The following is a 26,146-nucleotide window of genomic DNA, read 5'->3' on the forward strand; positions in this document are numbered from 1 at the left end:
CACCTGGGGTGGGAGGATGGGGTTATGAGACAAACATAATGATCCACCATGTAAACTGTAGAGTTCTGCCCACAGAGGATTACAGGTTGTATCTCCTGAGATGCAGACAGCCTCACATCCAAGGCAGCCCCAACCTTGAATTTTATTTCCTTGTTCACTGATTCCCTGGGAATTGTCATAAAACCTTTGTGATGAAACAGAATTCTGAACCTCCATTTCAGGCATTTGATTTCAAGCAGAAGATAATTATTCTGCCTCTACCTAGCTCGCTGTCTGTTGCTAGGTGCCAAAAGGTACAAGAAACGAGGAAGACATGGCCCCAGACACGAGGCAGGATGAAACTACTGCTAATTAGAGCTGTAGTCGGTGCCCAGAGGGCAGAGAAAAAGCCTCCAGAAGAACATGGAGATCAAGTTACCTCGTAAGATATACATGATTTAATTTTGCCTCTTTCCACCAACAAGGCTAATCCCTTCACCTCCACACTTAATCTCACGATTCCCGGGGCCCCTTGCGTGACCCGTCCCTGCTCCTCAAACTTGGCTCCCACAGCCCTCCACCCTCCAAATGTCAGTGGGTAAGACACAGCACCTTCCTGGGCCCTGCTGTCCCCCCCGCCCCAGCTCTCCCTTTCCTCTCTTGCTTTCTCGGCCAGACTCCAGGTCATCCCTCCCCCAGAGTTGCTGTGGCGAAGGACCCCAAAACCAGGTGTGGGAGATGCCCTCCTCTCCCCTGACCTCTGTGCATCGGGCCCACCAGTAGCCACACTGACCCATGGAAAATCTCACCTCCCTGGGTTTCTGGGATGCCCACTTTTCTGGTCTTCTCCTCTAGCCCTTCTTGCTCAGTCTCCTTGGCAGGTCCTCTCCTGCATCCATTCTTAAAATGCCCATCACAGCTCAGTATCTGGCCCTGCTCTGGGAATTCTGCACCTTCTCCTTCAAGCTCATCCCTAGTTCTCCAGCTATCCTCCTCATCAAAGCCCACAGCTACAATCGCAATCAGTTATAAACCAAATCTTTTGTTCAAATCTCCCGCTGGATCCAAACCCTCTTCCTAGCTCCTTGTGGGCCACCTCCACCTGGATGCCCACCTTTCATTCAACCTGTCCTAAATTGAGCTCAACAATCTTCCTCCAGCCCCTAAGTCTGTCCTTTCTCTTGGGTATTCTTTCATCCACCCAGTCACCCAAGACAGAAACAGGGAAGGCACCTTGACTTTCTTTAACCCATTAGTCAGCCAGCAGGTTTGTTTCTGTTTTTGTTTTGTTTTTTAGGTTTTTCTAACTTTACCTTCTCTCCATCCTCTTGGCCCCTGCCCTAATTCAGGCCTTGCCCTTTCTACTTGGACCAACGCAATCATCTCATTAGTCTTTGCCCCTCCAAATGTCTCCAAGCAACCAGAGTAGTCACCCTAAAACATAAATCTTACACCTTGGGACCTGGCTGCTCAAAGTGTTTCAAAGGGTCCCTCTTGTCAAGAGGAAGATGACCCAGCTCTTCAACTGGACAGACATGGCACTGTGTGATCTGGTCCCAGCTTCTCCATCCCCTACTTCTTACTTCATGCTCTGGCAACCCTGAACTATCTACGAGCTCATTCATGATGCTGACTTCTGTCTCTGTGACTCTTGCTCATTTGGGCATCTCTTCTAAGAACCCCCCAGATACTCCTATAAAGCCTCACATTTGCACCACCCATCCTAGCTGCTCCATGCTTTGCTCATGTCCCAAGCACATCTCTGGCCTTCTTAGTACACATCATTTTAGTATCTGTGTATCTTACCTCTTTGATTATATGCCCAAGATATGCTATCTCATTTATTTTCATATTTTAACACCTAGCACCATGCCTGACACAAAGTAGACAATAAATGTGTAAATATATAGGCCACTTGCCCTTTCTTGAAACTTTCATCTTGCTCCTTCTCTTTGACTCTCATACTACTTTTCAAAAAGTTTACACCAATTCACAGTCCCCTTAGCACTGAATAATAGTGCCTGGCCCACTGTATCCTCATCAGCATTTGGTATCCTCAAACTTTCCCCCTTAATTTGTTGGTGAAAACTCATATTTCCATTTTTTTTTTTCCAAGAGAGGAGCAAAGGGAGAGGGAGAGAGAGAATCTTAAGCAGGCTCCATGCTTAGCATGGAGCCTGATGCAGGGCTCAGTCCCACAACCCTGAGATCATGACTTGAGCCGATACCATGAGTTGGAAGTTTAACATCTGAGCCATCCAGGCATCACTCCTTATTGTTTTTTATTGTTGATCTTTGGTTATTAGTGGATTATTTTCTCAAAAAAATTTTTAATCAGTTCTATTTCCTCTTCTGTAAGGTCAATTTAGGTATACACTTCTTGGTTGCATTTTTACTGTTAAGGTTTGCTTGTGTCCTTTTACACATATGGATCTGCAAATAGTTTACCCATTACTTTTTGGTTCTGTTTGTGGTATGGTTTGACTTTGGAAATACTTAGTTTTAATGTAGTCAGATTGGTTGGTCTTTGCCTGCTTGATGTCATTTTGTTGCTTTTTACCCTAGTGGGGTTCTCCATTCACTCATTAATTATCCAATTCATTTCTTCCCTGGCTTTTAATGGGCTCATATCTCCTTTTTGACTTTTTAAAATAGGTTTTGAACTTGGGTGTGTGTTCTGAGGTGACACTGGAAATGGATTAATATTTTTCTTTCAATAGTCAGAGCCCCAATTTTGGACAAGAATTACTCTCATGGCTCTGACTCTGAGCTAAACCATTCCTGACTGGTTATGGCATCAGAGCCACAATCTTCTCACAGAACATGCCACCTGGATGGGGAATTGGAAGGCTATGAGAAAGTATGATTCCAGGCACAGACAATGAAATAGAGAGAGGACTTCAAGGAATGGAAGCAGAAAACCTTTCTGGAAGCCCTCCCAGGACAGTGTGTGAAAAGACGGTTTACCCGCTTTGCCAATATGAATGGCTGAATCTAGCCAGCACCCACCAGTTCTGGAGGCTTCTGATCCTGCAAATAAGCATGATACAGGGATCACAAGAGAAGGGAGAGCCCAACCCTGCCCCTCATCTGCATCAACCTACCTGCATCAACTCTGCCAGGACATGTTGCCAGTGGCAGAAAAATCTCCCAGCCAGTTCTGCCAAGCTCATCTTCTGGAGGCTGCAGCCATCACCAAGATTCATCCATGTTCCAAGATGTGGACTTGACCCAGACCCTGGAGTCACCACGCCTTCTGTCCAATGACTGCTTAGGTACCAGGGCATCTGAAGGCGATGCTAGAACTGGAAAGCAACTCGAGATTACCTAGTCCAACTGCCTCATTGTGCACATGGGGAAATTGAGGCCCAGAGAGAACATGTGACTCATAGCCACCTGTTGGCAGGAGCATGCCAGGCTGTAGAGCCTTTTACAAGGTTATTCTCACATATCTGAGAAATAGTAGTCTCCGTGATTTCTGTGCATGAACTATTCATCTGGAGGCTGGAAAATATTGTCACTTCAGAGTAGCTAAGGAGACACTGGGACACAAACTGAATTTTCTTACTTGTAGGAAGGACTGGGCCACCTAAGTCCTTAGAAAGTCCCAGATTAGAGCCATCCCTCCATCCACTCCCCTGGCCAGCTAATCAGCAGGTTCCTTGCCAGGTCTGGTCAGGCGATGCCTGGTCAAGAGATGAAGACCAAGTGCCCACCCTCAAGGGTTGTACAGGGTTTTGATGGCCAACCTGAGTTGGGAGCACAGGCAACAGGGAGTCACTGATGGGCTTTGTTTGCCTTCTTCCCTCAGGGATCTTCCCAAGTGTGCCCTGACTCTCAGATCCTGCACCCAATAGATTTGAAGTTTAGTCTTTAATGCAAAAAAATCCTTTCATGAAACACTTGCTTATTGTAACACACTTTCACCCTGTATCTCTAAGAAGTAACAAGGGTAGTGAAATAACAAGGGTGAAGTTCACTGATGGCTCTGGAAATGTTAAAGACTTCCGGTCTGGTGCAGTCCCCTCCTTGGCATATATACAGGGAACAGACGCCTTGGGAAGAGTGAGCAGAAGAGAACAAAGTCACATGGGAAATGAAAGTGGGTGGGGGTCGGGCCTCCTTAGAGGGCTGCAACCACCAGTGTGGGGCAGGGAATTGGCTGAGGGTTTAGCTTTGGCAGAAGTGCTGAGCTGGCCAAGTGTAGACTCCCCACAGCTGCCCAGGAAAAGAGGTGAGAGGCCAGATCTGGCACTCCAAAGATCTGCCTATTGGGCTGCTAGGGTGCCTCCTTCCTGCTGGGCTGAGCTCAAGGACAGCATGGTCTTGTTCTGCATCAGCTTCTCAAAGCTTGGCACAGGGCCTGACAAATGCTTTAGCATGAACAAATGAGCAGGAGAGTTGGATGATCAGATCACATCCCTAAGAGGCTTGAGCCCAATAATGGTTAGAGGTGGACGGCCAAAGAAGAAAGGGAATAACATTTGTGAAGACTGCATCTTGAGCCAGGCTACGGTGGATGTTAAGATGTCCATTTTACAGGTGAGGAAACAGGCTCCAGGAGGTGTGGTCACAAAGGCGGGGGCATAGGGTCCAGGGCTCCCTGAAGCTCACCTCTCAAGGTCTGTTGGTCCTAAACTGTTCCCCAAGTCTACTCCCACCCACTGTTTGAGTCCCAATACGTTAAAGGGAGACCAATGGCTTCCATATGAAGTCTTCAGCCATTGGTGGGCCAGGTTTCTCCCTTCCCCAAGCCCACTCTATCATTAAAGTTTTTCTCAAGATACTGACTTCTTTCTCTGAAGTTTGGCAGACCAAATTACCCCTCTTCTGGCTTTTGGGAAGACAGTGGTGAGGCAAAGTACTGGGCAGAGGCTGGATAAACCCCTCTGAGTCAGGATCACCTTACAGTACTTGTTGGGAAGAGCACTTCTTTGCTCTTCCCTCTTTTCAGAGTGGTGACCCTCTCACCCATTATGGGGTGGGTAGAGGGTGAGGGGTGAGCTTTGCACTGGATGCAGGGGACTAGACACCGGTGATAACCTTTCTCTGGCCTCCTTTCCTGAAGCTGTTCCATGGGAGGCAACTTTCCTTCCATCACCTTTCTCCATCCTCCTCCCTCCCCAGCTTACTTTCTCCTCCCTTCATCTGTCCAACCACCATCACTACTTAGATCCACTTTTCCCTGTTTCTCAGGAGCCAGACAGGACAATGGCCTTCTCAACAGCCCTATAGCCTTCACTACTCAAATGTTAGCTGTCCTGTTCCTTGCTGAAAGAATCTCACCTTAAAAATGCTGTTCGGATTGGGTCATCCCCTATTCCCACCAGATCCCTGTTTGTGATGCTTCCAAGTCAGCTGGAAATCGAAGAGTTCCTCGGCACTGTTTGGGGGCCCGCCACTAGCATGTCAGCCTCAGGCCCCTCAGTATCTTCCAGTACAGTTCTTGAAGCTTTGAATAGCCTGACTTCTATCCCCAAAAGCTTTCTGGGGCTTTGATTCTAGGGCAGCCAGCTACTGGTGGCCCTTCATTTGACTTTCAGCCCCATTTCTTTATCTTCAAGAACAAAGATGCTTGATGAGATGCTGAGAAATAACATCTCATTTATTAGTTCACTGCCCAAACATTTATTTGTCCTCAGGTCTCAGCCTGAACATCAATCCTCCCTGGCTTGCATCAGATCCCCCTTTGGACTCCTGTTATAGCACCTGCCGCCATTCATAGTTTTATATGTATTGGTGGGATTATTTACCCAATATCCTACCCTTTTCCATTAGCCTGGATGACTCCTTAATGGCAGGCACTGTCTACTCTGTGTGGCCCTCAGGCCCACTCCTATCCCCTGACTGAATGAATAACAGTGCAGGTTCCCCTGAGGGGTGGGAGAAACCGAGTCACTGCTTAGCGGACATCTGATGAGCAGAAGCACTAGCACTGCCACTCAACAGAGGGTTGAGCAAAGAGCTCTAGGCAAGTGATCTTCAGGCAGAGGGATGAAGTTCAGGAAGGCTTCCTGACAGAGGCATATCTAGGTTCACAGGGTACACTTAATCATAAAGCAGATGCAGGCTGTCCTGCAAGGGAACTGCCACCTTTCCAGAGCTCAGTCACCTTCCTCAAGTGCATCCAGGAGCACTTTAAGAACCTTATGAAGGATTCCCAGTATTTAGGGTTAGGAACTGTTTGTTCCAAATACCACATTTTATCTATAAGGAAGGTGAGGTCCAGAGCAGCGCACAGAGCAGTTCTGACAGAAGCCTCAAGGGGTCTTGTGGTTACCAGGTACCCTGTGAGCCACCATTTCACACTGGAAGCCACAGCAACCAGAGGGATCGCACAGCATGATTTTCGAAGGCCCAGTGCCCCTGTTCTTTTCCCAAAGAGGTATCTACTTTTCATTTTCCTGAAAGGTGTTTCAGAAAGAGAAGGCAGGGTGCTTGCCGGTGCTGCCTTGCCAAGGTGGAAAGCAGCGCTGCCTCACAGACAGAATGCTGATTTGGCAGTCACCTTGGGGGGGGAGCGGGCTGCAGGCTCCCTGTGGGAAAGGGCCACAAATCTTTCAGAGGGAGGCCTGTTTGTAACTTTTAAGCGGGCTTGACCTACAACAGAAAGCTGCTTTCTGAGGAAGAGCAAAATAAACAATAATCTTGGCTTCATTTATCATCCAGGTGCCTCCACGGGAGAGTGGGGCCACAAAAGCCTTGTTTGTTTGCTTGTTTTGTTTTTGGAATTTGCAATTGTCTATTTTCTTAAGTCTTCCCCACTAGGCTAGAATCATGCGCTCCTGGAGGGTCAGGCCTGGGTCTTGCCCCGAAATCCCCGGCAAGCCTCATACAAGGGCTCAGTTTTTGCTGAATATATCTTCCTTTCCATGTGTAGGACTCTGCAGCTTGTCAAGACTTTGTTGAACCATGAAATATATCCAGAAAAGAAGAATTCAGAGGTAAAAGCACAAGAGGACCAGACAGAAAATATTCAGCATATATAATCAATACAAGTTCAAGTCTTTGAAAATATCTTTAAGATAGATAAATCTTTGGCAAGTTTTGGTCAAGAAAAAAGAAAGCATGGACAAGCAATGCTAGGAATGAAAAAAAGGGACAAACTGACAATGGGGAAATTTAAAAGGGGAAGGAGAAAATACAAACCTTTATGGCAATAAATTAAAAATCTAGATAAGACATGTGACCTATGAAATCACCAAAGCCCTTTCGCAACGGTTACCTCCATAAACCCTTACAACAGCACTGTGCTTTGGACAGCAGTGCTCACTGAGGTTTTCTAGAAGGAAAAGAGATTGAGAGGTGGACACTCAGCACAGATCCCTGACAAGCTACTCGCTTTGTCTCAAAGGTCACAGCCACAGTACCTGCCACACTCTCGCACTTCCAGCCATCACCTTAAGCCCCTTGGTTGGAAGCCATCCTTATTTATTTTTCCACTTGAAATACCATAAGGGGTTTCACTTTATTTTTACTTCAAAAGCAGCACCAAAAAAATCCTTGACGATTAGAGCTCCAGCTGTCCTAAGTTGTTTGTCAAGGGATCGGTTACTCAAATCTCCTATGGAGGGAAACAGTTTCAGGCGAGGCCATGGGAGCTGAGAAACACAAATGTCTCATCTCTAAAAACTTTCAGACTCCCTCCTGTTCACCGCCTGGCCTGCCCCCTGCTCCCCCTCCCCCAACCCCACCATCTGCTCTCCAGAGAGCAGATCAAATTTTCGGGTTAAGGTACTCTGGCGCCAAGGACTCAGCCCCTCCACGCTATCCCCTGCCCCCCACCAATGTAGAAATCCAACACCACAACCCAAATGGACTGCAGCCATATAAAACCACAAAGTAAAGTTTATAAAGCTTTATTAAACATTTCAAACAGCTGTGCAACGAACACACCAAAAATAAAAGCTCCAGAATAGCAGTCCAAATGTTCCACAAGTGTGGCCTCATAGTCCCATTCCCTAGATGGACTGCCTCCAGTTCTGTCCTCTGCCTGGCCCACCGCCTTTCCCACTCAGGCAAGAGAAAGATGGATGATTTAGACTGGACGGACAACCATGCCGGTCCCCAGTGGGCAGGGGCCAGGAGAAAGTCTCGTTTGCCAACACTTGTTACTGAAGCGCAGAAAAAGCAAAAAAGCAAGTGACAGTCACAAAGTCTTCCTGTGTATTCTTCGTAACATACAGTCTATATGCGCAGGACTGAAGGAGCTCCTGGCACGAGGACGATGGCCACTGCTCCTCTCTGTCTTGTCTGAACCACCTTGGAGTCCAGTGTGCTGGTCACCCTGCAATCCCCATGCTAAATAAAAACTGTAGCGGCACCTACTATAGCTAGCTATTGCTAAACCTCAAAATCAGAACACGTTCAATAAAGCTTCTTTAAAAGGAATATACACATGTATCTGTATACACACACACACACACACACACACACACACTCACGGCACACCAAAAAATACCCAAACACCTATCAAGGGGATCATGGCTGTTATGAAACACACAAGGACTCTCCCATTCACTCGGCTGGGGACTGCTACATCTACGTGGACACACCACACCTCAATCCTGCAGAGCATGCACAGGAGACAGAGGGAGGCCCCCCCTCCTCAGGACAGTTGAGAAAGGCAGGAGGAAGGGCAAAGAAAGTGAGCCTGGGCTAGTAAGCATGAACCCAGACACCCAGGTGAAAGAGCAACAAGTATGTTACTTCTTTCTTAAAAACGACGTGGAGAAAATACTGGAAATTTGTGGACAACAAACAGTCAAGACACATTTTTGTCTGGGCTGCCGACTGGGGAAAGGAGGATGAAAAAGCGAGGCTCTCGGGCGTCAGCAATCTCTTTTAAATTCGAGATAAGTGCAAAAATGAGCCCTGTCTTGGACAGGTGCTCCCCCAAAAAGGAAAGGAGTAGAAGAGAACTAAAGGGAAACCAGGAGAGGGACTGAAGGGGGTAACATTCTGGGAAGGGAAGAGACCCTGATAAGGAGGGGTCACAGAGGTGATGAGACTGGCATTTTATCTGCCCAGGTCATGCTGGGACGGTTGACCAGGATGGGTGCAGACTCCTCGCAGGAATGAGGCGAGGGGGGTGACCATCCTGCCAGCCTTAGGGTGGGGGGGGAATCGAGATGGGGACAGAACACACACAATCACAAGACCACCCACGACTACAGGACTCTACAATAAAAGCACCGGTCAGTGCCATTATTCACATTATAAGGATAAAACATCACAGGCCAAGAAAGGCGCCGTCAGGAATGTGGCACCCGCGGGGCTGCGGGATTTGAAACTCCAATGCTTTATGACCTATGTCAATGCCTCCCCTCCCATCTTCTGCTTCCTTGGAAAGCTAACTGAGCAGGCTGTTAGGTGCCCACAACGCCGGGGTCGTGCGCCGATTCCGGAAGCGGGGAATCAGAGCAGTGGTACAGGAAACAGTTTCCCCAGCAGCTATAGCAGATGAGAAACAGTGCTGCCAGGAAAACCAAGGCACAGATTGTGCAAGGCTTCCGCTCCAGGAGGAAGCTGAGCAGGTAGAAGCCCATGAACATGGAGTGGCTGAACCACAGGGCGGGGTTGAGGGGCTTGGGGATGAGGAGGACGGGCAGCAGCCACTGGAGGCAATACATGATCTCTGCTGGGCAGGGCCTTCACCAAGGCCACCGGGCACCGCTGCAGGAACCGACCTAATGGGAGCCAGCGGGCGCAGGCAGCTGCCCTCCGCTTTCTTCAACCCTCACTCTCCAGGAGCTGAGCCGCTGTGCTCTCTGGCTGTCAGCCCGGGATCACCAAGGCAGCAGGGATCCTGAAGAGAAAAGTCAACATAACAGACAGACAGACAAAAAACAGACAGACAGACACACACACACACACACAGAAAAAAAAAAAAAAAAAAAACAGGAACAGAATGTATACTTATTTGGGAAAATGGATCATGGTTAACAACAGTAAATGTGAATGCCCTTTCCTCCCTGCCCACCCATGAAGTCTACTCTCCACATCACCGTTTCAGGAAGCTCCTGGGGTATCTCCCCTGGGCTTGCTGGGGAGTTGGGCCAGAGGGCTCTTCGGGCAGGTCTGGCACAGTGGACTGGCTTTGCCTGGGCCCTGCCCAGCAGAGATCATGTATCGCCTCCTGGGGCTGCAGCCCGTCCTCAAGGGGCCCAGACCTCACAATACCGCCCTGTGGTTACCACTGGATGGCCACGGGCTGCGTGCTGTGCCCCCACGAGATAAGAACAGGGTTCAGTTCTGAATCTAGTGTCTGCAACAGCAGGTGCTCAGGGGAGAGTTAAAGCACCACACTGCTGGAGTTCACAGAGACTGGATTTTTGAATTCTCTGCGAAGCTGCAGCGGCAACACTACCAAATATCTTGTTTTAAGATGGCAGCCCGGCATCATTTTGCCAAAACCAGCCAACTTCTTCGAAAGTCAACATAGAAAAAAAAAATCACCATGCTATTTAGTCGTCCAAACTGACCTCGTTTGGATCACTTACACTTTCCATCTGCTGCTGGTGCTGTATAGACCCTGACCTCTGTGAGCTTTTAATTGAAATTAATTTTCTATTCACACAGGGGCAAATGCCAGTTGGCCCCTGAGCTAGGCTAGGCAGCTTGCTGGAGAGGTGCTCTCCAGTGGCCGGCCACCAGTGCGCCGGAGCTGAACTTGCAGACCGCGGTCTTCCCGCTGTGCCTGGAAATGGACCTGCAGCAGCCACAACCCTCTGGTGGCGGCAGCAAAACCCCATTCCTAGCTCCAGCCGCCCAGCGCAACGGGTACAAAGAGCCTCACTGGCTGTGTTAAAACCTATCAGGGCCTGGGGCGAGGGGGGGGTGGCGGGGGGAGCAGAAGAGAGAGGTTGAGAAGATCTGTCCAGCAGAAATGATCCCGGAGCATTTTCCGACCACTTCTCGGAGAGCTCATCTCATCCCTTGCGCGCACACAAAGGCGCCAATCCCTCCCACATCCTTCCCACAGGGTAGATTCCGGGGACTATCACTTTTGCGCCTAGAGTTCAGTGCCCTGGTTCAGTTCCTTTCAATCGTCACTGTTGTAGTAACCGTAAGAAGGGGGATGCAAAGAAATCAGGGAAAAGTTCCGTGCTCAGGGACTCTAGTGAAGCAGAGGACACGGGTTTACAGGCATATCAAATATCAGAATAAGAGTACACTGATCAGGGGCCTATGAAGCCAAGACTCCGGGAACGGGAAGGGGCATCTTCTTTTTTTCCCCTCTGCGGAGTAGAGGATACCTAAGTTAGGTTTTCCACTCATGCTCAAGGTGGGTCCTGGCGCGTCACTGGACACTGGGCTCAAATTTGCAGGCCACAGCTCCGAGGAGTTCCGTGCCAAAAGGCGTGCATCCCCTACTCCAGCCTTTTGCGCTACTACTCAGGAGTTGTAGTTCCCCTCCATTTTACACTAAAATTTAAAAACGGGCATAGCGGAATCTTCTGGAAAGGGGCTAAGATGGAACTCAGGAGGCGGGGGTCGGTGTGGAAAGAGCAGATGGATTATTTTTTCCTCTCCTGGCGAATGAGGAGCGCCCCCGGCCACCCCTCCTCATGGACCACCCCCCCCCAAAAAAAAAAAACCCGCGCATGCGCATTTGGATGGCAGGCGGATACTTAAGGCGCGGCCACCGCGGCTGCAGCAGTGCGCCCAACAGCGGACTCCGAGAGATCGGCGGACCTCGGCGAACCGCGCTCGCTCTCAACCCACCGCTCTCGGAACCATGGCGGCAGTAGCGGCAGCCTCGGCTGAGCTGCTCATCATCGGCTGGTACATATTCCGTGTGCTGCTGCAGGTAAGTGTGCCCAGTTTCTGGGCGGGAGAGGGGTCCCTATGCGCGCCCCCTAACCGGCAGGCCCACGTCTTAATTGCCGCCTCCGGGACCCATCCTACCCTTATTGCCGCGGTCCCTGCTTGCCCGAGTGCCGCGGCTGGCACCGCGTGCCCCTGCGCGTTCCCTGCGCCCTCCTCCTCGCGCAGACCCTTCCCAGTGCGCCCGCGCCCGACCGGGAACAAAGAGTTGGGGCGCGGCGGGCGCCAGCCGCTGACGATCGCCGAGGCTCTTAGCGACCAACGCGGTAAGAAAAACCCGCTACATCCAAACTCGACCCCAGGAGGGAGGCGGGGCACTTCTGTTTTGCGAAGCGACTTTACGATCGTATAGCAAAAATTTTCCGCCTTAAAAAATTGCGCATTGCAGGGAAATTTTTAAAAAAAATTTAGCGCTTGCGAAGGTGGAACCAAAAATAAGTTAGAAAAAGGCACGTCTCAGGGAAAAAAAAGTACTTCCTAAAAACCCACAACGAATTAGAAAAAAGTAATTCGCGGGAAAAAATGAATTCGAGAAAATGCGCATTGCAGGAAAAGAAATCAGGCAAAAGCACTTGGAAGAAAAAATGCATTTAGATAAAAAGCGCATTGCAGAAAAAATCAGACAAAGGAACTAACAGAGAAAAATCGGATAAAAGCGCTCTGAAGCAAACAATTAGAAACGGTTCTTTGCAGGAAAAATGGGAGAAGAAAAAAAGCACTTCCAAAAAAGGGCAATTTGCTTTATTTAAAAAAACAAATCAAATAGAGGCAAAGTGCTTTGTAAAAATGAAAAAAAAATCAAAAGAAAGCACTTTGCCCATAAAATCATTTACCCTAAAAGCACCCCTTGCAGGAAGAATTAATTCCCTGCTAAAGGAATCCTTTGCCAAAGGAATCGCATATTTCCTTTAAGGTGTTCCTGGAATGCTGCATTTACTGGGTAGGATTCGCTTTTCGAAATCCTCCAGGGACACAGCCCATTGCGAGAAGTGAGGTATACCTAAGTTGTGGGTCCAATCAGCTTGCTGCCATGCAGCCTTCAGCACAGTTGGAAAAGCTCCAGCTGCCCTGACTCGTGGACAAGCTGCACCCGCGCCTGCCTCTCTAAGTCCGACAGGCGGGTGGGGTAGGGGGTGGGGCGGGGGCGGGCAGGCAGTGCTGCAGACTAGCTGCTGGTGCCTGCCTCTAAGGGCTGGTCCTGGGTCTCTTGCTGTAGGTGTTCAGGTACTCCCTGCAGAAGCTGGCATACACGGTGTCGAGGACCGGGCGGCAGGTGTTGGGAGAGCGCCGGCAGCGAGCCCCCAACTGAGGCCCCAGCCCCCAGCCCTGGGCGGCCTCGTCACCAGGTGCTCCTGTGCTTCTCAGCCAGCATGGGAGCCAGTGCCGCACAGGAATGGGGAGTCCCCTGTGCTCTCTCGCCAGAGGAGCATTTGCCAAGGTCAGTGAGGGGCCGGTAGGCCCCCGGAGAAGCAGAACCGACAATGATGACAATACCAGATCCCTTCCAAACCCCTTTGCACCCCTCCGACTGCTGGGCGGGGTAGAGGGAAGGGGGGGTGGGGGGAGCATACCCCCGAGATCTGGGCACAGGCAATGCATTCTAATCTGGACCAAGTTGGGACAGTGCCATCCCAGCCCCGCAGCCATGGCCGTGCCAGCAGGCCCCACCACAGAGATCCAGACAACTGCACCAGCCAGCAGAATGGACATTCCAGCATCACCAGCCGAAGCCCTGAATCTTGATGCAGCAGACAAGGCACCAACCGCGTGCCTGTGTGGCGGGACTGGAGGGCAGGAGTGAGGGAGGAGGGTTAAGAAACAGAGTGAGGCCCTCTCACTGTCCCTTGCCTACAACACGTGCATTCCAGCCTTGCTGTCTTTGCTCCCTCAGTACCCTTTCCCCCCTCACTGCCTCTTAAGCCTACCCCAAAGAAATGTGTCACTCAATTTGGACCTATTCCACCAGTAAATGAATGCCATCTTTACTAAAACACCTTCTCCGAGCCCCCAGCCCCTCACTGATCTTGCTTTCCCTGGTCTCACGCAGTTGTGGTCAATATCGTGGTAATCGCTAATTGTACTGATTGTATAAGTGTGCATTAGTTGTGTCTCCCCAGCTAGATTGTAAGCTCCTGGAGGACAGGGACCACCTCTACAAAAAATAAAAAACCAGTACCTCCCCCATCTCGCACAGTGTTCCAAGACCCTGCGGGGTGGTGGAGGTGCACCAAAAAGTCGTCTCTTGTGACTTCTTTTGCGGCTTCAATTACGTACTCCTAAGATTGGGCTAATGCACTATTGTGGAGGGGGTACACTACTTGGGAGAGGGAGGGAAGGCAACAAAAGGGGAATAAGCTGGGACCCTCACACACCCAGTTCCATCTTAACACTGTTCTGAGATAAAGAAACACTTCCCCCACCCCAAAAAGAAAGGTCTACATCTTTACTTATGGTCTCAGAATAAAGGACTGCTTCCCCTCCCCAGGGGGGGTGGATGCCTTCACTTGTCCTGGAATAAGGGGCCTTAGCAGGTAATTACTAGGAAAGATGGCGTAAGGTGAGAGTAGCCCTCAAGATGGGGTACGAGAGACCAAGGGGATGATCAGGACTTCAGAACACAAAGCTTTATCTCCAACCAGAAGCCCCAAGGAAATGAGCACTGGACACGGCGGGCACTGGCTTAGACACTGAGAATTGGGAAAAAGGTGTAATATGGTGCCTCCCCTGGCCTCCAAGCCCTATAACTCCTACCAGGACCACTACAAGAGCATTCTGCCCTGCCTTGCTACTCTCCAGGTCTCCTTCCCAACACCCCAAGAACCTCTCTCTAGCTCTCCCCATTAGTGAGTTCTCCACTTCTGGCATTAGCCTCTATATTCTTAGGGGTGCTTACCAGGTCCCTGGCCCTGGGCTCTCCCCTGCCATGTCCAGGGTACGTGGGCAGGTGGGCTGGCAGTTTGGCTCCCAACCTCTTTCTCTGTTCTTTCACTCTTAAATGAGCCAGGACTCCTTTCACATGGTCAGCTGACTGCCTCGCCAAATGGCCCTGCTGCCTGTTCAGCCTCGTCTCTGGCTTAATGTGTCCCTGTCACTACACACCTGTTCCTGGGTCAACACCAAGGGAGGATTTGGAGGGCCATAAATCTCCCTTTTTGCCACTTCCTCAAATCCCTTAGTCACAGTTGTCACAAACACTTCTGGAGCACAAAGCACCTTGCCCCCTGAGCCTGATATTTTCCCTCCTCTAAGCAACCCCTTAAGTTTCAAAACCCCAGTGTCAGCACTTTTAGAGGCATCTGGAACTTCAGTACAGCATCAGAGAATTATAGGGGTAGAGGGTACAGACCTTGGCTCTGGTACTGGGCTGTCATCAATCAGCCCAGGCAACCTGGCCAGGTCAACTCCTACCAACCCCTCACCTTCAGTTCCCCCCTGTAAATGGGCTGTTAAGATCCCAGTGAACTCCAGGATACTAGAAACATTCTGCCGGGGCGCCTGGGTGGCTCAGTGGGTTAAGCGTCTGCCTTCGGATCAGGTCTTGATCCCAGGGTCCCTGGTAGGGAGGAGCATGCTTCTCCCTTTCCTCCCCGCTTGTGCTGTCTCCCTCTCTCAAATAAAATCTTAAAAAAAAAAAAAAAAAAAAAAAAAAAAACATTCTGCCATCAAAGTGGCAATCAGGACCCATGGAGATGTATAATCAGAAACTCCCATCTTCCTTAGGCTGGGTGGCTCCAGCTTCTACTATAGCCTGAAGGTGAGGCAGGTCTCCTCTTGCCCCAGGGTGACTCATCTGCAGGCAATGCCCACACCTCCCTTCTGAAGCCATTATCTTGGCAGGCCTCAAGACTGGAAGTTGCTGTGGTTTTCCACACTAAACCTACATAACTATGAACATTTCAACATGTGTTCTCAGTGAAGACTGCCTCACCTCAGAGCCTTCAAGAGGTGTGCCCACAGTCCCACTGTCCCAGATACTCTAACCTCAGCCCAGTTATAAAGTGGCTGGGTTCAGATAGACAGGGATGGAAAGAAGGGTCTGGCTGTTTCGGACAGAGCATGCTCCCTTTAGCTTTTTGTACCCCCTTTGAAAGGCGGGAGGCTGCTGGCAGCTCTATGGCTTTCCAGATAATCTTGGTGAAGCCCATCTGTGGGACTTCTCCATCCATCCATCAGCGAGTGTGGCATGGCGAGATGACAGACTTCCAGGCAAGGGCTGTCCTGGTGGCCTACATCCCACATGGGTGGGCTTGAGTGTGCAATGTCCACTCCCCCAACTTCATCCCTCAGCCCCAAACCCTCATGTTCTGGCAGCAAACACAACCCACTGGAAAAGGGAGAAGGAATGTGTCCACACTTTCTATTCCTGTGTGGTGCCTAGAAGTCTGGTCCAAACATATCCTGTTTATAAAAATTTTTCCAGAAGCAATACCGTTAAAACATTTTATTCTGATAGTGAGCAATGGTAGAAGTTGAAAATGACTAGAGTTTTATTGCAGGGCCCTTAGTTCACAGGCCTCCCTTCTTCCTAAACTGTTTCTACTACTCCCAAAAAGGCTTTGCCCTCATTAAGACCAAGCATATAGCAGATGAGTTGTGAGGCTACTGGGATGGCTTTGCAGGACTCAACCAACAGGCAAGACTCTTGCACTAATGCCCCAAGAAGGATGTTAGTTAGTGTCTTAGCCTAACCAGTTAAGCTGGGGGTGGAGGGGAGAGGGAATTAGGTAACATGACTTTCAAAGGTGTGGGCTGCTGTGACACTATCTCTGTGGAGTATTTGAACTGTGACTGAAGGAAGGGGTGAGGGGACAAGTTTCTTAAGCTTCAGCTGCAACAGCAGCTTATTACACCTGGGTTGGATGAGGGAGCAGGTTTGCTGTGAGCCATTTGCTAGATAGCTATTGTCAAACTTGTATCTACTCAGGAGCCAGTAACCTAAAGTGAGATTCTGAATTTGCAGTATTATCCCCAGAGATTTAAACGTGCACAAACTCGCACACAACACACAAAACATTAGCCTAACAACAGTCACTTTTTCCCTGGTGGCCTCTGACTTCCTCTATATGCCCCAGAGACATGTCACCATCTTCTCTGGGAATGATTCCGTTCACCCTCCCCTCCACCCCTTCTCCCTCCCACAGGGCCCATACCCCAGCAGGATCCAGATTCCTGAGCATTCCCAGAACAGGAAGTCAGAGAGGCAGGCAACACATGGTCCTCGGTATAGCACAGTGACAGGCTTGAAATGGAATGCATGTCTCAAAGATAAGAGAACAACAACAAAAAAAAAAAGACAGCCAAACCCAGACTTCCAGATTCCTCTTTGAAACAACATATTACAGATAAAAGGTTAAACTGTTTTTGGCAGCAGTTCTAACAAGACCAATGACAGACAGAGAATTGATCCGGTCACTGGAAACTGACCAGGGCTCTGAATCTTTTAACAGATTTGTTTGACATTAATTAGTCTCTGATCTAAAACAAACAAATAAATAAGATCTAACACTTGGCATTAGCACTTAAGCTGGAACTTTTTTTGTTTGTTTGTTTTTGTTTTGTTTTTTGGTCCTGGCTTTGGTGTTGCCGTCCAGAAGGCTGAGGGGATGGTTGGACCATGTCAGGCAGGGCAAACAGAAGCTGTTCCCAACACACCAGCTCCCTGAAAGGGATAAAGCACGATCCGAACCTATAAACAGAAAGATCATTTCCTCCCTAGGACAGACCCCGGTCTGTCCCAACGTTTAGCGTTGAAAAGGGACGTGGAGGCCTGGCAGAACTCACAGGTTTGGAAGGGGTAGCGACAAAGCAACTGTTCCCCATCCCCCTTTCTTCTTTGTAGGCCACTGGAGTGCCGGGCATTCCGTTCCCTCGGCTGCCCTTGAGGGCCACTCCCCACATATGCTGGAGGAAAGGGATCGGGTGTACAGACTTGACAAAGTTATGAGAGGAGGAGGCACCCGCGACTCAAAGCAGAGCGTCAGCCTATTACCCCGTCACCTCGGACACCACAGCGGGTGCCTGGGGTGGAGACCACTTTCGCCCCCTCTCACCCGCGGCCCTGCTAGGAAAAATGCGACTGAAGTGGCGGGGACAAGTTAGCAGGACTCTCAGAAACTGGGCCCCCTGCCAGGGGCCCCCCGGGGCGCGGAGCGGGGAGTCGCGCCCCCTCAGCCCCGCGCCCCCCGACTCTGCCTGTCGCGTCCCGGGAACAGACAGGCGAGCACTGACTGACCTTGGAGGCCGGAACGAGACCCAGGGGTCCGGGGCCTCGCCCTCAGACCGGGAAAGAACCCCCGCGGCCCGGGGGGGGAGGGGGACGGGGGCCCACACAGGGCAATCACGTGACCCCACACAGGGGTGGCTCCCCTAGGGTGCGCGGAAGGAAACCCCCAGAAAGGGACCAGGCGACGCCTAAGGTGACCCCGAAGGGACAACATGGCGCCGCCGCCGCACCGAGGGCCTCTCATCCCGTCCCCAGGGGGCCGACGCCACGGTACCTGCGAGCCCTGCCATGGCGCCGCCGCCACTGTCGCCCTCGCTGCCGCAGCCAGCCTCCACCTCAGCTCGCCACCGACGCCGCAGGAAGCCGGGGAGACGCCCCCTTCGTCTTCTAGTGGAGCAGGCCGAGGACCCCTTCGGGTGTCGGGCTGCCTCTGGCAGACGCCTGATCATAAAGCACAATTTGGGGTCGTCCTCTCCCGATATCCCCCAATGTGCGCCTCAGACGGGCCTTTGAAAAGTTTTCTATGCGTGTGTGAGTAACTCAGGGGACTCGCAAGTCTTCAAGCCTGAAGAATTTTTAATCAGGCGCGCCCCGGACAGCCCAGCACCACGGCCTCATGGTCCCCTCATGCATATGCAGCAGATTGTGATCCTCGCTCGCTGAGCGCCGAGGGGGCGTACCTTAGGCTCCGTAGGTGAGCTCGGGATTCTGGTTCCCTGCGCGGATCCCCCGTGTCATCCGGGCGGGACCTCGTGGCTCAAAGTCCGCCCCCTCCCTGGCCCTTTCACCGAGGGGCCAAAGTTCAGGAGCGGAGAAATCGGGTTCAGAACTAAGGACCTGATTAGGGTCAGGACCCGACTCCTCCCCGGGCCCTCTACCCCGGGCAACTGGTCTACCCCGACTCTCGGCTTCCCCGGGTCTGATGAAATGCCTTCTTCACAGAGTTGTTACGGGGAGTGAATGAGTCAGGATTCATTTATTAGCTAATTGAGTTCCTTGAGGGCTTACTCTCTTAGTGCAGTGCTAAAGGCGAAGAGTGTGGCATAGACATTGCTGTAATCACAAGGCTCTGACAGTCTAGTGGGGGAAAGTGTGGGGGCGGAGGGGGGGAGAGGAACGAAGGTCAGCAGAGAATCACTGTGTTAGTAATATTAACCAAATCGATATGTAAGTATACAGCATGGAGAGGGCAGTGGGGGAAAGTAAGGAGGGTTATGGAAAGTGAATGAGGCCCTAATATGGGGCACGAGGTGGAGGTGGATCCTCCTTGAGAAGCTGGTATTTAGATTGAGACACCAAGGACAATTAGGAGTTGTGCAGGGCAAGAGAGACGGGAAATGTTCCAGGCAGCAAGAACCACTTGTCCCAGATAAGGTGGGAAGGAGCAGGGTGTGGGTGAGAGGTGAGCAAGGCGTAGTGCAGGTAGTGCTACCAAACGAATTTGGATTTCTATCTTGACAGTAACGAGAAGCCCTTTTCATCAGGGGAATGATAACAAATTTGGATTTCTGAAAGGCAATCCTGGTTGCATGGCTTGGAAAACACTTGGGAGCAGATGTGGGGGGGCGGGGAGGGAACCAGTTAGAAGGTTATTGCAGCTTTCCAGCTACGAAGTAATGATGACTCAGGCTGGTGGTTCGGAGAGATGGAGAAGTAAAGGATGGAAGATTGGATGTGGATGTGTGCTAAGGGGCAATGGCAAGAACATCTAGGTTTTTGCCTTGAGTAGGAGTCAAGAACCCTTCACTACAGTGATGAAGCCTGAAGAAGAATCAGATTGAGGGGGAAGATACAGAGCTTGGCTCTGAGAAGGCAAGTTTGAAATGCCTGGGCAATGTCTAGGTGGAAAGGGTCAATAGGCATTTTTATATGAGATGAGCTCAGAAGAGAGGTCTGTGCTGGAGATTCATATTTGGGTAGCATCGGCACATATGTAATGGATGAGATCACGGAGCTGGATGAGTTCCCAAGGAAGGGAAGGTAGATTTTTGAGGAACAGAGGAGGAGGAGCCAAGAAAGGAGGCTGAGAAGCAATGACCAGAGGGATAGGAGGAAAACCAGGTGAGCATGGGATCCCAGAGAGGAGGTTTCAAGAAAGAGAAAGTGCTTAGTGGGGCTGACTGCTGTAGACAACAGAAATGACACCATTGGGTTTGGTTACAAGGAGAGTTTATGAATTGTATTCTTTATTTTGTACGTCCACAAAAACAAACAAACAAACAAACAAACAAAAAACAAATCAATTAGCTTAAAAAATAAGTAGGCTGCCACCCAATGGCAGATTAATTGAGTGGCTTGGCAGTGTCATCAAGGGACATTCCATCTGCCAGGTTTATTTCATCTCTGTTCTGCTGTCCTTATGATGGTTTCATGCTCATGGTCATAAGATGGCCAGTCCAGTTCCTAAGTCACATTCAAGTCAATATGTCCATTCCTCCTCCAGCTTAGAAACATACTGGATGTGGCCTCTCTCTATTTTGCTGCCTGCGGACTGAGGGATCAATGCACCCATGCCAGGTACACCCAAAATAACACTGGAAGAAAAGAAGAGTCTCATAGTGGAGGCAAGGACGTGAAGCAACTGAAATTCTTGCATATAGCTGGTGAAAGAGGATACAGCCATTTCTGAAGACCTGCAGTTCCTACGAAATCTGAACATACACCTAAGCTGTGACCTAGAATTTCCACTCCTAGGTATTCAATCTGAGAGAAATGAGTGCCTATGTTCACAAAAAGACTCGTGCAAGAATTTTCATAGCAGATTTATTTATAGCTTAAACTAGAAATAGCTCAATGTCCATCAACAGGAGAACTGATAAATTATGGCGCATTCATCCAAAGGAATACTATGTTATACATATAAAAATATAATAAACTGATATATGTGATATGTGGATTAATGTCACATACAGTATGTGTACTAAAAGGATCCAGACACAAAAGCAGTACATATTGTATGATTCCATTCACATATAAAGTTCTATCTGTGGTGATAGAAATCAAAATAGTACTTTCCTGTGTTGGTGGGAGAGGAGTAGAGGTGGGAAAGGAACAAGAGAGAATTTTCTGGGATGCTGGAAAAAGTCTGTATCTTAATCTGCTTGGTGATTACATTGGCACAAATTCATCAAGCTATACCTTAAGATTAGGGGATTTTATGTACTTTATGTATGTTATACCCCAAGAGAAAGAAGATATAATAGAGGGAGGTATCCTGCCAATCCATGGTAGTGGTTTGTGCTGTTGAGCAAGAATCAGAAGGTACTTTTTTGGAGAGACTCTGCCTTCCAGTAACCTTGATGCCAGGTCTGGGCATTGACAAGGCCTCTGTGGCCAACCTTCTTCCCACTTGCCATTCATTTATTCTGGGGCCCCAGAAAACTGGAGAAGGTAAGACAGGGCTCTCACTCACATGGGGCTGGCTCCCGGCCAGCTGGCTTGCTTCCTCTGTACACACAGGACTGCTCTCCTCTCCAAGCTCAGTTCTGGTGGTAGAAATGACACCAAAGGGATCCCTGGGTGGCGCAGCGGTTTGGTGCCTGCCTTTGGCCCAGGGTGCGATCCTGGAGACCCGGGGTCGAATCCCACGTCGGGCTCCCGGTGCATGGAGCCTGGTTCTCCCTCTGCCTATATCTCTGCCTCTCTCTCTCTCTCTCTCTGTGACTATCATAAATAAATAAAAATTAAAAAAAAAAAAAAAAGAAATGACACCAAAACCGGGGTCTGACTTGAGGGACCTGGAAGGTCTTTCTGCCCTAATATTTTGCTCAACAGACCTCAACTTCCTGCCAAGACCTCTCCAACCTGCCTTGTTCCACCAGACATCCAAACTCACTTGTGACTTCTCTCTCCTGCTTCATGCTCTCCAAGTCTTGCCCATCTTTTCTGCATCCTGCTTCAGGCTTTTCTGTCTCCACCTCCAAAACCTTGGTCCAAACTACCACCCACTCACCCTTGAAGCAGCCTCTCACTAGTCTCCTTGCTCCACATCTCAGCCAAAGCCATCATCCTCTTCATAGAAGCCAGGATGATCTTTCTCAAATGACCCTGTCATTCTTCCTCTTGAGTGGGTGTCTCCTCTTCTCTGTTTTCACCTGTCAAGAAATTTCTAGGGGATCCCTGGGTGGCTCAGCAGTTTAGCGCCTGCCTTCGGTCCAGGTTGTGATCCTGGAGTCCTGGGATCGAGCCCCACATCGGGCTCCCTGCATAGAGCCTGCTTCTCCCTCTGTCTGTGTCTCTGCCTCTCTCTCTCTCTCTCTCAGTCTGTGTCTCTCATGAATAAATAAATAAAACATTAAAAAAAAAAAAGAAATTTCTAGTTGTCAAAGTCCCAGATCAAATGCCGCCTCCTCCACGAAGACTTTGTATTCATTTAGCAAACATTTATTGAGTACCTAACGTGTGCTAGGCACTATGCTAGGAATGGAGGATAGAGAGAAGAATAGACAAATGCCGTCTAAGGAGTCTTGGGAGATGGTCAATAGAGCAGTGCCAGTGTGTACGTACTTCTTGTTAACTCTCACTGGACTGTGAGCTCCTTGAGGGCAGAGCTAATGTGGGGGTCATTTCTTAGCTTCAGAGCCTAGTACCAGGCCTGACAGGGAGGAGGAAGAGGAGGAGGAGGCAGTCACTGTGGAATAAATGAAAGGGTGAAGGAGTGAGGAAATGGATGAAAGACCTAGCCAAAGCTCTTTTCTTTCCCATTTGTCCTCCAAGCCTCCAGTTGAGCTGGTAACTGGGTCCATGGTATTCTGTTGGCACTGGATAGCAAACTTGGGGTTAAATGATAAAGAATAAGCAAAAGATTATGTTATTTATAGTGCAGTGTTTTGTGAAACCACACTACCTACCTTCCTATGTCATCATTCCATTTGACAATTACTTTTTCTGAAAATCAACATTATTTCTTTAGCAAGACAAGATATGGGAAATGTAACTTGTGACAGAACGACAGTGATTTATTAAATCATCAAAGAAGCCATGTATTACCAAAAGATTTAAAATTTGATAAGACACATGATTACCAAAGTGACCAAAGAAGTAGGCTCTGGGATAGCACAGACTGCAGCCAGAATGCCAGGGTTTTAATCCCCCTGCATTTTTTTTTAGTTGTGTGTCCTTGAGCAACTTACTTACCCTTCCTGAGCCTCACTTTTCCCATCCATAAAATGAGGAAAACATTAGAATCTATCCCTTATGGTTGTTTCTGCCAATTCAATGAGTTCATGTTGTAAATGCGTACAGTAGTGCCTGTCACATAATTAACACTCATGGTTAGCTGTTGGTTCAAGTGGATCATACCAGTTATCCCAGGGGCAGGATGAACTGTGGGAGCCCTGGTGAGGAGTTTGCCATCCTTAAGGGAGCAGGACCAGTGGGTTCAAACCCTGGATCTGCTTTCATGACCTTGAGCAGTCCCTGCTGGTTTTGTCCTCAATTTCTCTCTAAGGTCTTTTTGCTCCAGACTTGGAGGCATGTACACTTGGGCAACTGTGCCACTATTTTAGCCAAGTCTGTGGCGACATCCAGTGGTAATTTGAGGGAAATGCCCAATATTCTTATCTAGCGGTTAATGATTGGAACAATAGTGGTATATTAAGCTCTTCCTATGTGCTAGAAACTGTTACATGAACTTAGTTAACCTTCAGTGTAATTCTATAAAAAAAGATTGTATTATATTTATTTTAAAGATGATGAAGGGCACCTGGGTGGCTCAGTCAGTTAAGCGTCTGCCTTTGGCTCAGGTCTTGATCCCAGGGTCCTGGGATGGAGTCCTCAGCAGGGCTCCCTGCTCGGCAGGGAATTGGCTTCTCCCTCTCCTTCTGTCCCTCCTCTTGCTTGTTCTCTCTATCTTTCTCTCAGATAAATAGATAAAATCTTTTTTTTAAAAAAAAAAAGTGAGGAAAAGAAGATTCAGGGAGATGAAGTCAATTGCCTAAGGCTACCTACCCAGTTGTAGCTGACAGAGCAAGATCTGATTCCAGGCCACAAGGACCTGAAGTCTTCATTTTTAACCTCTCTGTGTCAGGCCTGTGGATGAGTCCTGGAAAAACATGAAAAATGCATATTCCTGCCTCTATAGAATATAACTATTTTAGAGAGAATAAATGAGGCTTAGGTTCTTGTCCTCAGATAAATTATAAAATGTCTCCCTAGTATCCCTTGAAGAATTCAAGACCTAAAGAGACTTTTCCTTCTCAAGAGACCAAGTTCATCCCAGAAGATTTTGGGATCCTGCCACAGGCTAGCTATGAAGGCTAGATTACAGAATCCCACTTGCCATTCGTTTATTCATTCATTCATCCCTACAGCAAACACTTGTTGAGTACCTAGTATGAGCCTGAGCCAGGCTTCACTCTAGGCTCTAAGGATACAGTGGTGAACAAGAGAGTCCCTGATTTCAATGAGCTCACAGTCCAATGACAAGAGAGCCAGATGTAGAACACAAATTACAAGCATGTCACTGTATGATGGAGGAGAATCATAAACAAGGGGACTAGGTTAGTCTGGGGCTGGCCAAGGAGGTCCACCGGAAGGTAAAAATATTCAACCTCAACTCTGAGGTGAAGAAGGAGTTTTCTGGATCATGAATATGGGTGCCAGTATTAGAGGCAAAGAGAATAGAATTTGAGACAGTCTGGAGGTGAAAGGTCAGGGGTGTTCCACAGACCACAAGCAGGTCAGTGTGGCTGGATCTCTGAGGGTGAGAGGGGAGTGACCTGTGTCGTGATCAAATCACACAGGGTCTTTTTTTTTTTTTTTAAGATTTTATTTCTTTATTCATGAGAGACACAGAGAGAAGACAGAGTCATAGGCAGAGAGAGAAGCAGGCTCCTGGCAGGGAACCCTAAGCCGGACTCAATCCTGGAACTCCGGGATCACGCCCTCACCCACGGAGCCACCCAGGTGTCCCTCACACAGAGTCTTAAAGGGCAAGGAGAGGAGTTCAAACAATCCTAAAGCAATGGAGAGCCCCTGGAGGCTTCAAGCTACAGATTTGCCTCTTTAAAAGACTACTCACTCTAGCTGCTAATTAAATGGACTGGAGAGCAAGAGGGGAGGTAGGGAGAGTGGTGGAGGCGGCCAGGTAAGTGTCAGGGTGGTGGTAGCTTGGCTCTGGGTGGAGACAGTGGTGATATAGGGAAGAGGGCTAAGTTGTGATGTATTTTGCAGACAGGGCCATCAGCACTTGATGATTGCTTAAATGTGAAGGGTTAAGGAAAATAATTGAGAATGATTCCTGGGATTTTGGCTTTTAAATCTGGATGGCAATTGGCACCTGGGTGGCTCAGTGGTTGAGCATCGCCTTTGGCTTATGTCCTGACCCTAGGATCCTGGGATCAAGTCCTGCATCAAGCTCCTCACAGGGACCTTGCTTCTCCCTCTGCGTCTGTCTCTGCCTCTCCATCTGTGTCTTTCATGAATAAATAAATAAAATCTTAAAAAAAAAACCCACATGTAGATGGGGTTATTGAAATGGGTAAGACTGAGAGAAGAGCAGACTTGGGGAGCCTCTCTGGAGTTCACATCTACTCCAGAAGGTAGAGATTCTTTTTTTCTTCTTTTTACCTCTGGTGATGCCAGGAGATTCCCCTGACAAGGAGATAGGAGGAGGCGATGGGTGCCAGAGTGTTGCTGGGAGCCTCTGCTGGACTCTGTGGCACTGCCACTGTGTAGATCAGCATCAGTGCCTCATACTGAAGAATCAACAACAACAACAAAACAGAACAAACAAAGGAAATCATATGGCTTTTCAATCTTAAGTTGCGCAAAAGGATACTCTTGACTTTTCCTAGGAGAAACCAGATGGGCCCACACATGCTTTAGCATAGGAACTTCTTTCCGGCCAATGAGTCCATTGAGGTGGGAGTTTATTTGAGACACATGGTTTGATGTGACTCTGAGCGGAAAATTCCTGCCTAAAGTACAAAGTGTATATTCCTTTGGTGGAAAGCAGGAAAATTTCAGCTAGTTTAAATAAAAAGGCAATGTCTCCATGGGATTTCTGGGCTCAGAAAATTGAGAGGCACTCGAAGAAGCTTGCAAAGTGTAGGAAACCAGGAGGCTCCCTTCCCCAGGTCCTTTGCCTGTGCTGTTCCCTCTGCAGGAATACCT

At 49.1% G+C, this 26,146-nt stretch overlaps 2 protein-coding genes and 3 long non-coding RNA genes across 9 annotated transcripts in view; 3 read left to right on the forward strand and 2 right to left on the reverse strand.

The window, feature by feature from the left end:
• The window catches only part of LOC144298320 (uncharacterized), a 21,242-nt gene extending 13,601 nt beyond the window's left edge, over positions 1-7,641 (reverse strand). The window contains exon 1 of one of the 2 annotated variants that reach the window (XR_013365248.1): positions 4-7,638. This is a non-coding gene — a long non-coding RNA (uncharacterized LOC144298320). Of the gene's footprint in view, positions 1-3 lie in introns of both variants that reach the window. The other variant, XR_013365250.1, reaches the window with a different exon arrangement.
• LOC144298317 (uncharacterized) overlaps positions 1-8,423 on the forward strand; it is a 31,297-nt gene extending 22,874 nt beyond the window's left edge. For both annotated transcript variants that reach the window (XR_013365246.1, XR_013365245.1), the window contains 2 exons: positions 6,263-6,364; positions 6,860-8,423. This is a non-coding gene — a long non-coding RNA (uncharacterized LOC144298317). The remainder of the gene's footprint in view (positions 1-6,262; positions 6,365-6,859) is intronic.
• On the reverse strand, positions 7,823-18,460 carry BLCAP (BLCAP apoptosis inducing factor). Its single transcript, XM_077873115.1, has 2 exons — positions 18,306-18,460; positions 7,823-9,787 (listed from the first exon to the last, which is right to left on the reverse strand). Exon 2 carries the CDS (start codon positions 9,609-9,611, stop codon positions 9,348-9,350), a length of 264 nt encoding a protein of 87 aa, XP_077729241.1. The 5' UTR covers positions 9,612-9,787; positions 18,306-18,460; the 3' UTR covers positions 7,823-9,347.
• Positions 11,615-14,042, forward strand: NNAT (neuronatin). 3 transcript variants are annotated; one of them, XM_077873118.1, is made up of 3 exons: positions 11,615-11,791; positions 12,722-12,797; positions 13,025-14,042. In XM_077873118.1, exons 1-3 carry the CDS (start codon positions 11,720-11,722, stop codon positions 13,252-13,254), a joined length of 378 nt encoding a protein of 125 aa, XP_077729244.1. In that variant the 5' UTR covers positions 11,615-11,719; the 3' UTR covers positions 13,255-14,042. The 3 variants fall into 3 exon arrangements, with proteins under 3 accessions (XP_077729244.1, XP_077729242.1, XP_077729243.1); XM_077873116.1 differs by having other exon boundaries at positions 12,722-12,802; positions 13,025-13,257; XM_077873117.1 differs by lacking the exon at positions 12,722-12,797 and having other exon boundaries at positions 11,617-11,791; positions 13,025-13,257.
• On the forward strand, positions 17,765-20,917 carry LOC144298319 (uncharacterized). The gene is made up of 2 exons (XR_013365247.1): positions 17,765-18,725; positions 20,475-20,917. It is a non-coding gene; the product is annotated as an uncharacterized LOC144298319 (long non-coding RNA).
• The last annotated feature ends 5,229 nt before the right edge of the window (positions 20,918-26,146 follow it).

Source organism: Canis aureus, chromosome 26, assembly GCF_053574225.1.
Source record: "Canis aureus isolate CA01 chromosome 26, VMU_Caureus_v.1.0, whole genome shotgun sequence".
Taxonomy (NCBI): Eukaryota; Metazoa; Chordata; class Mammalia; order Carnivora; family Canidae; genus Canis; species Canis aureus.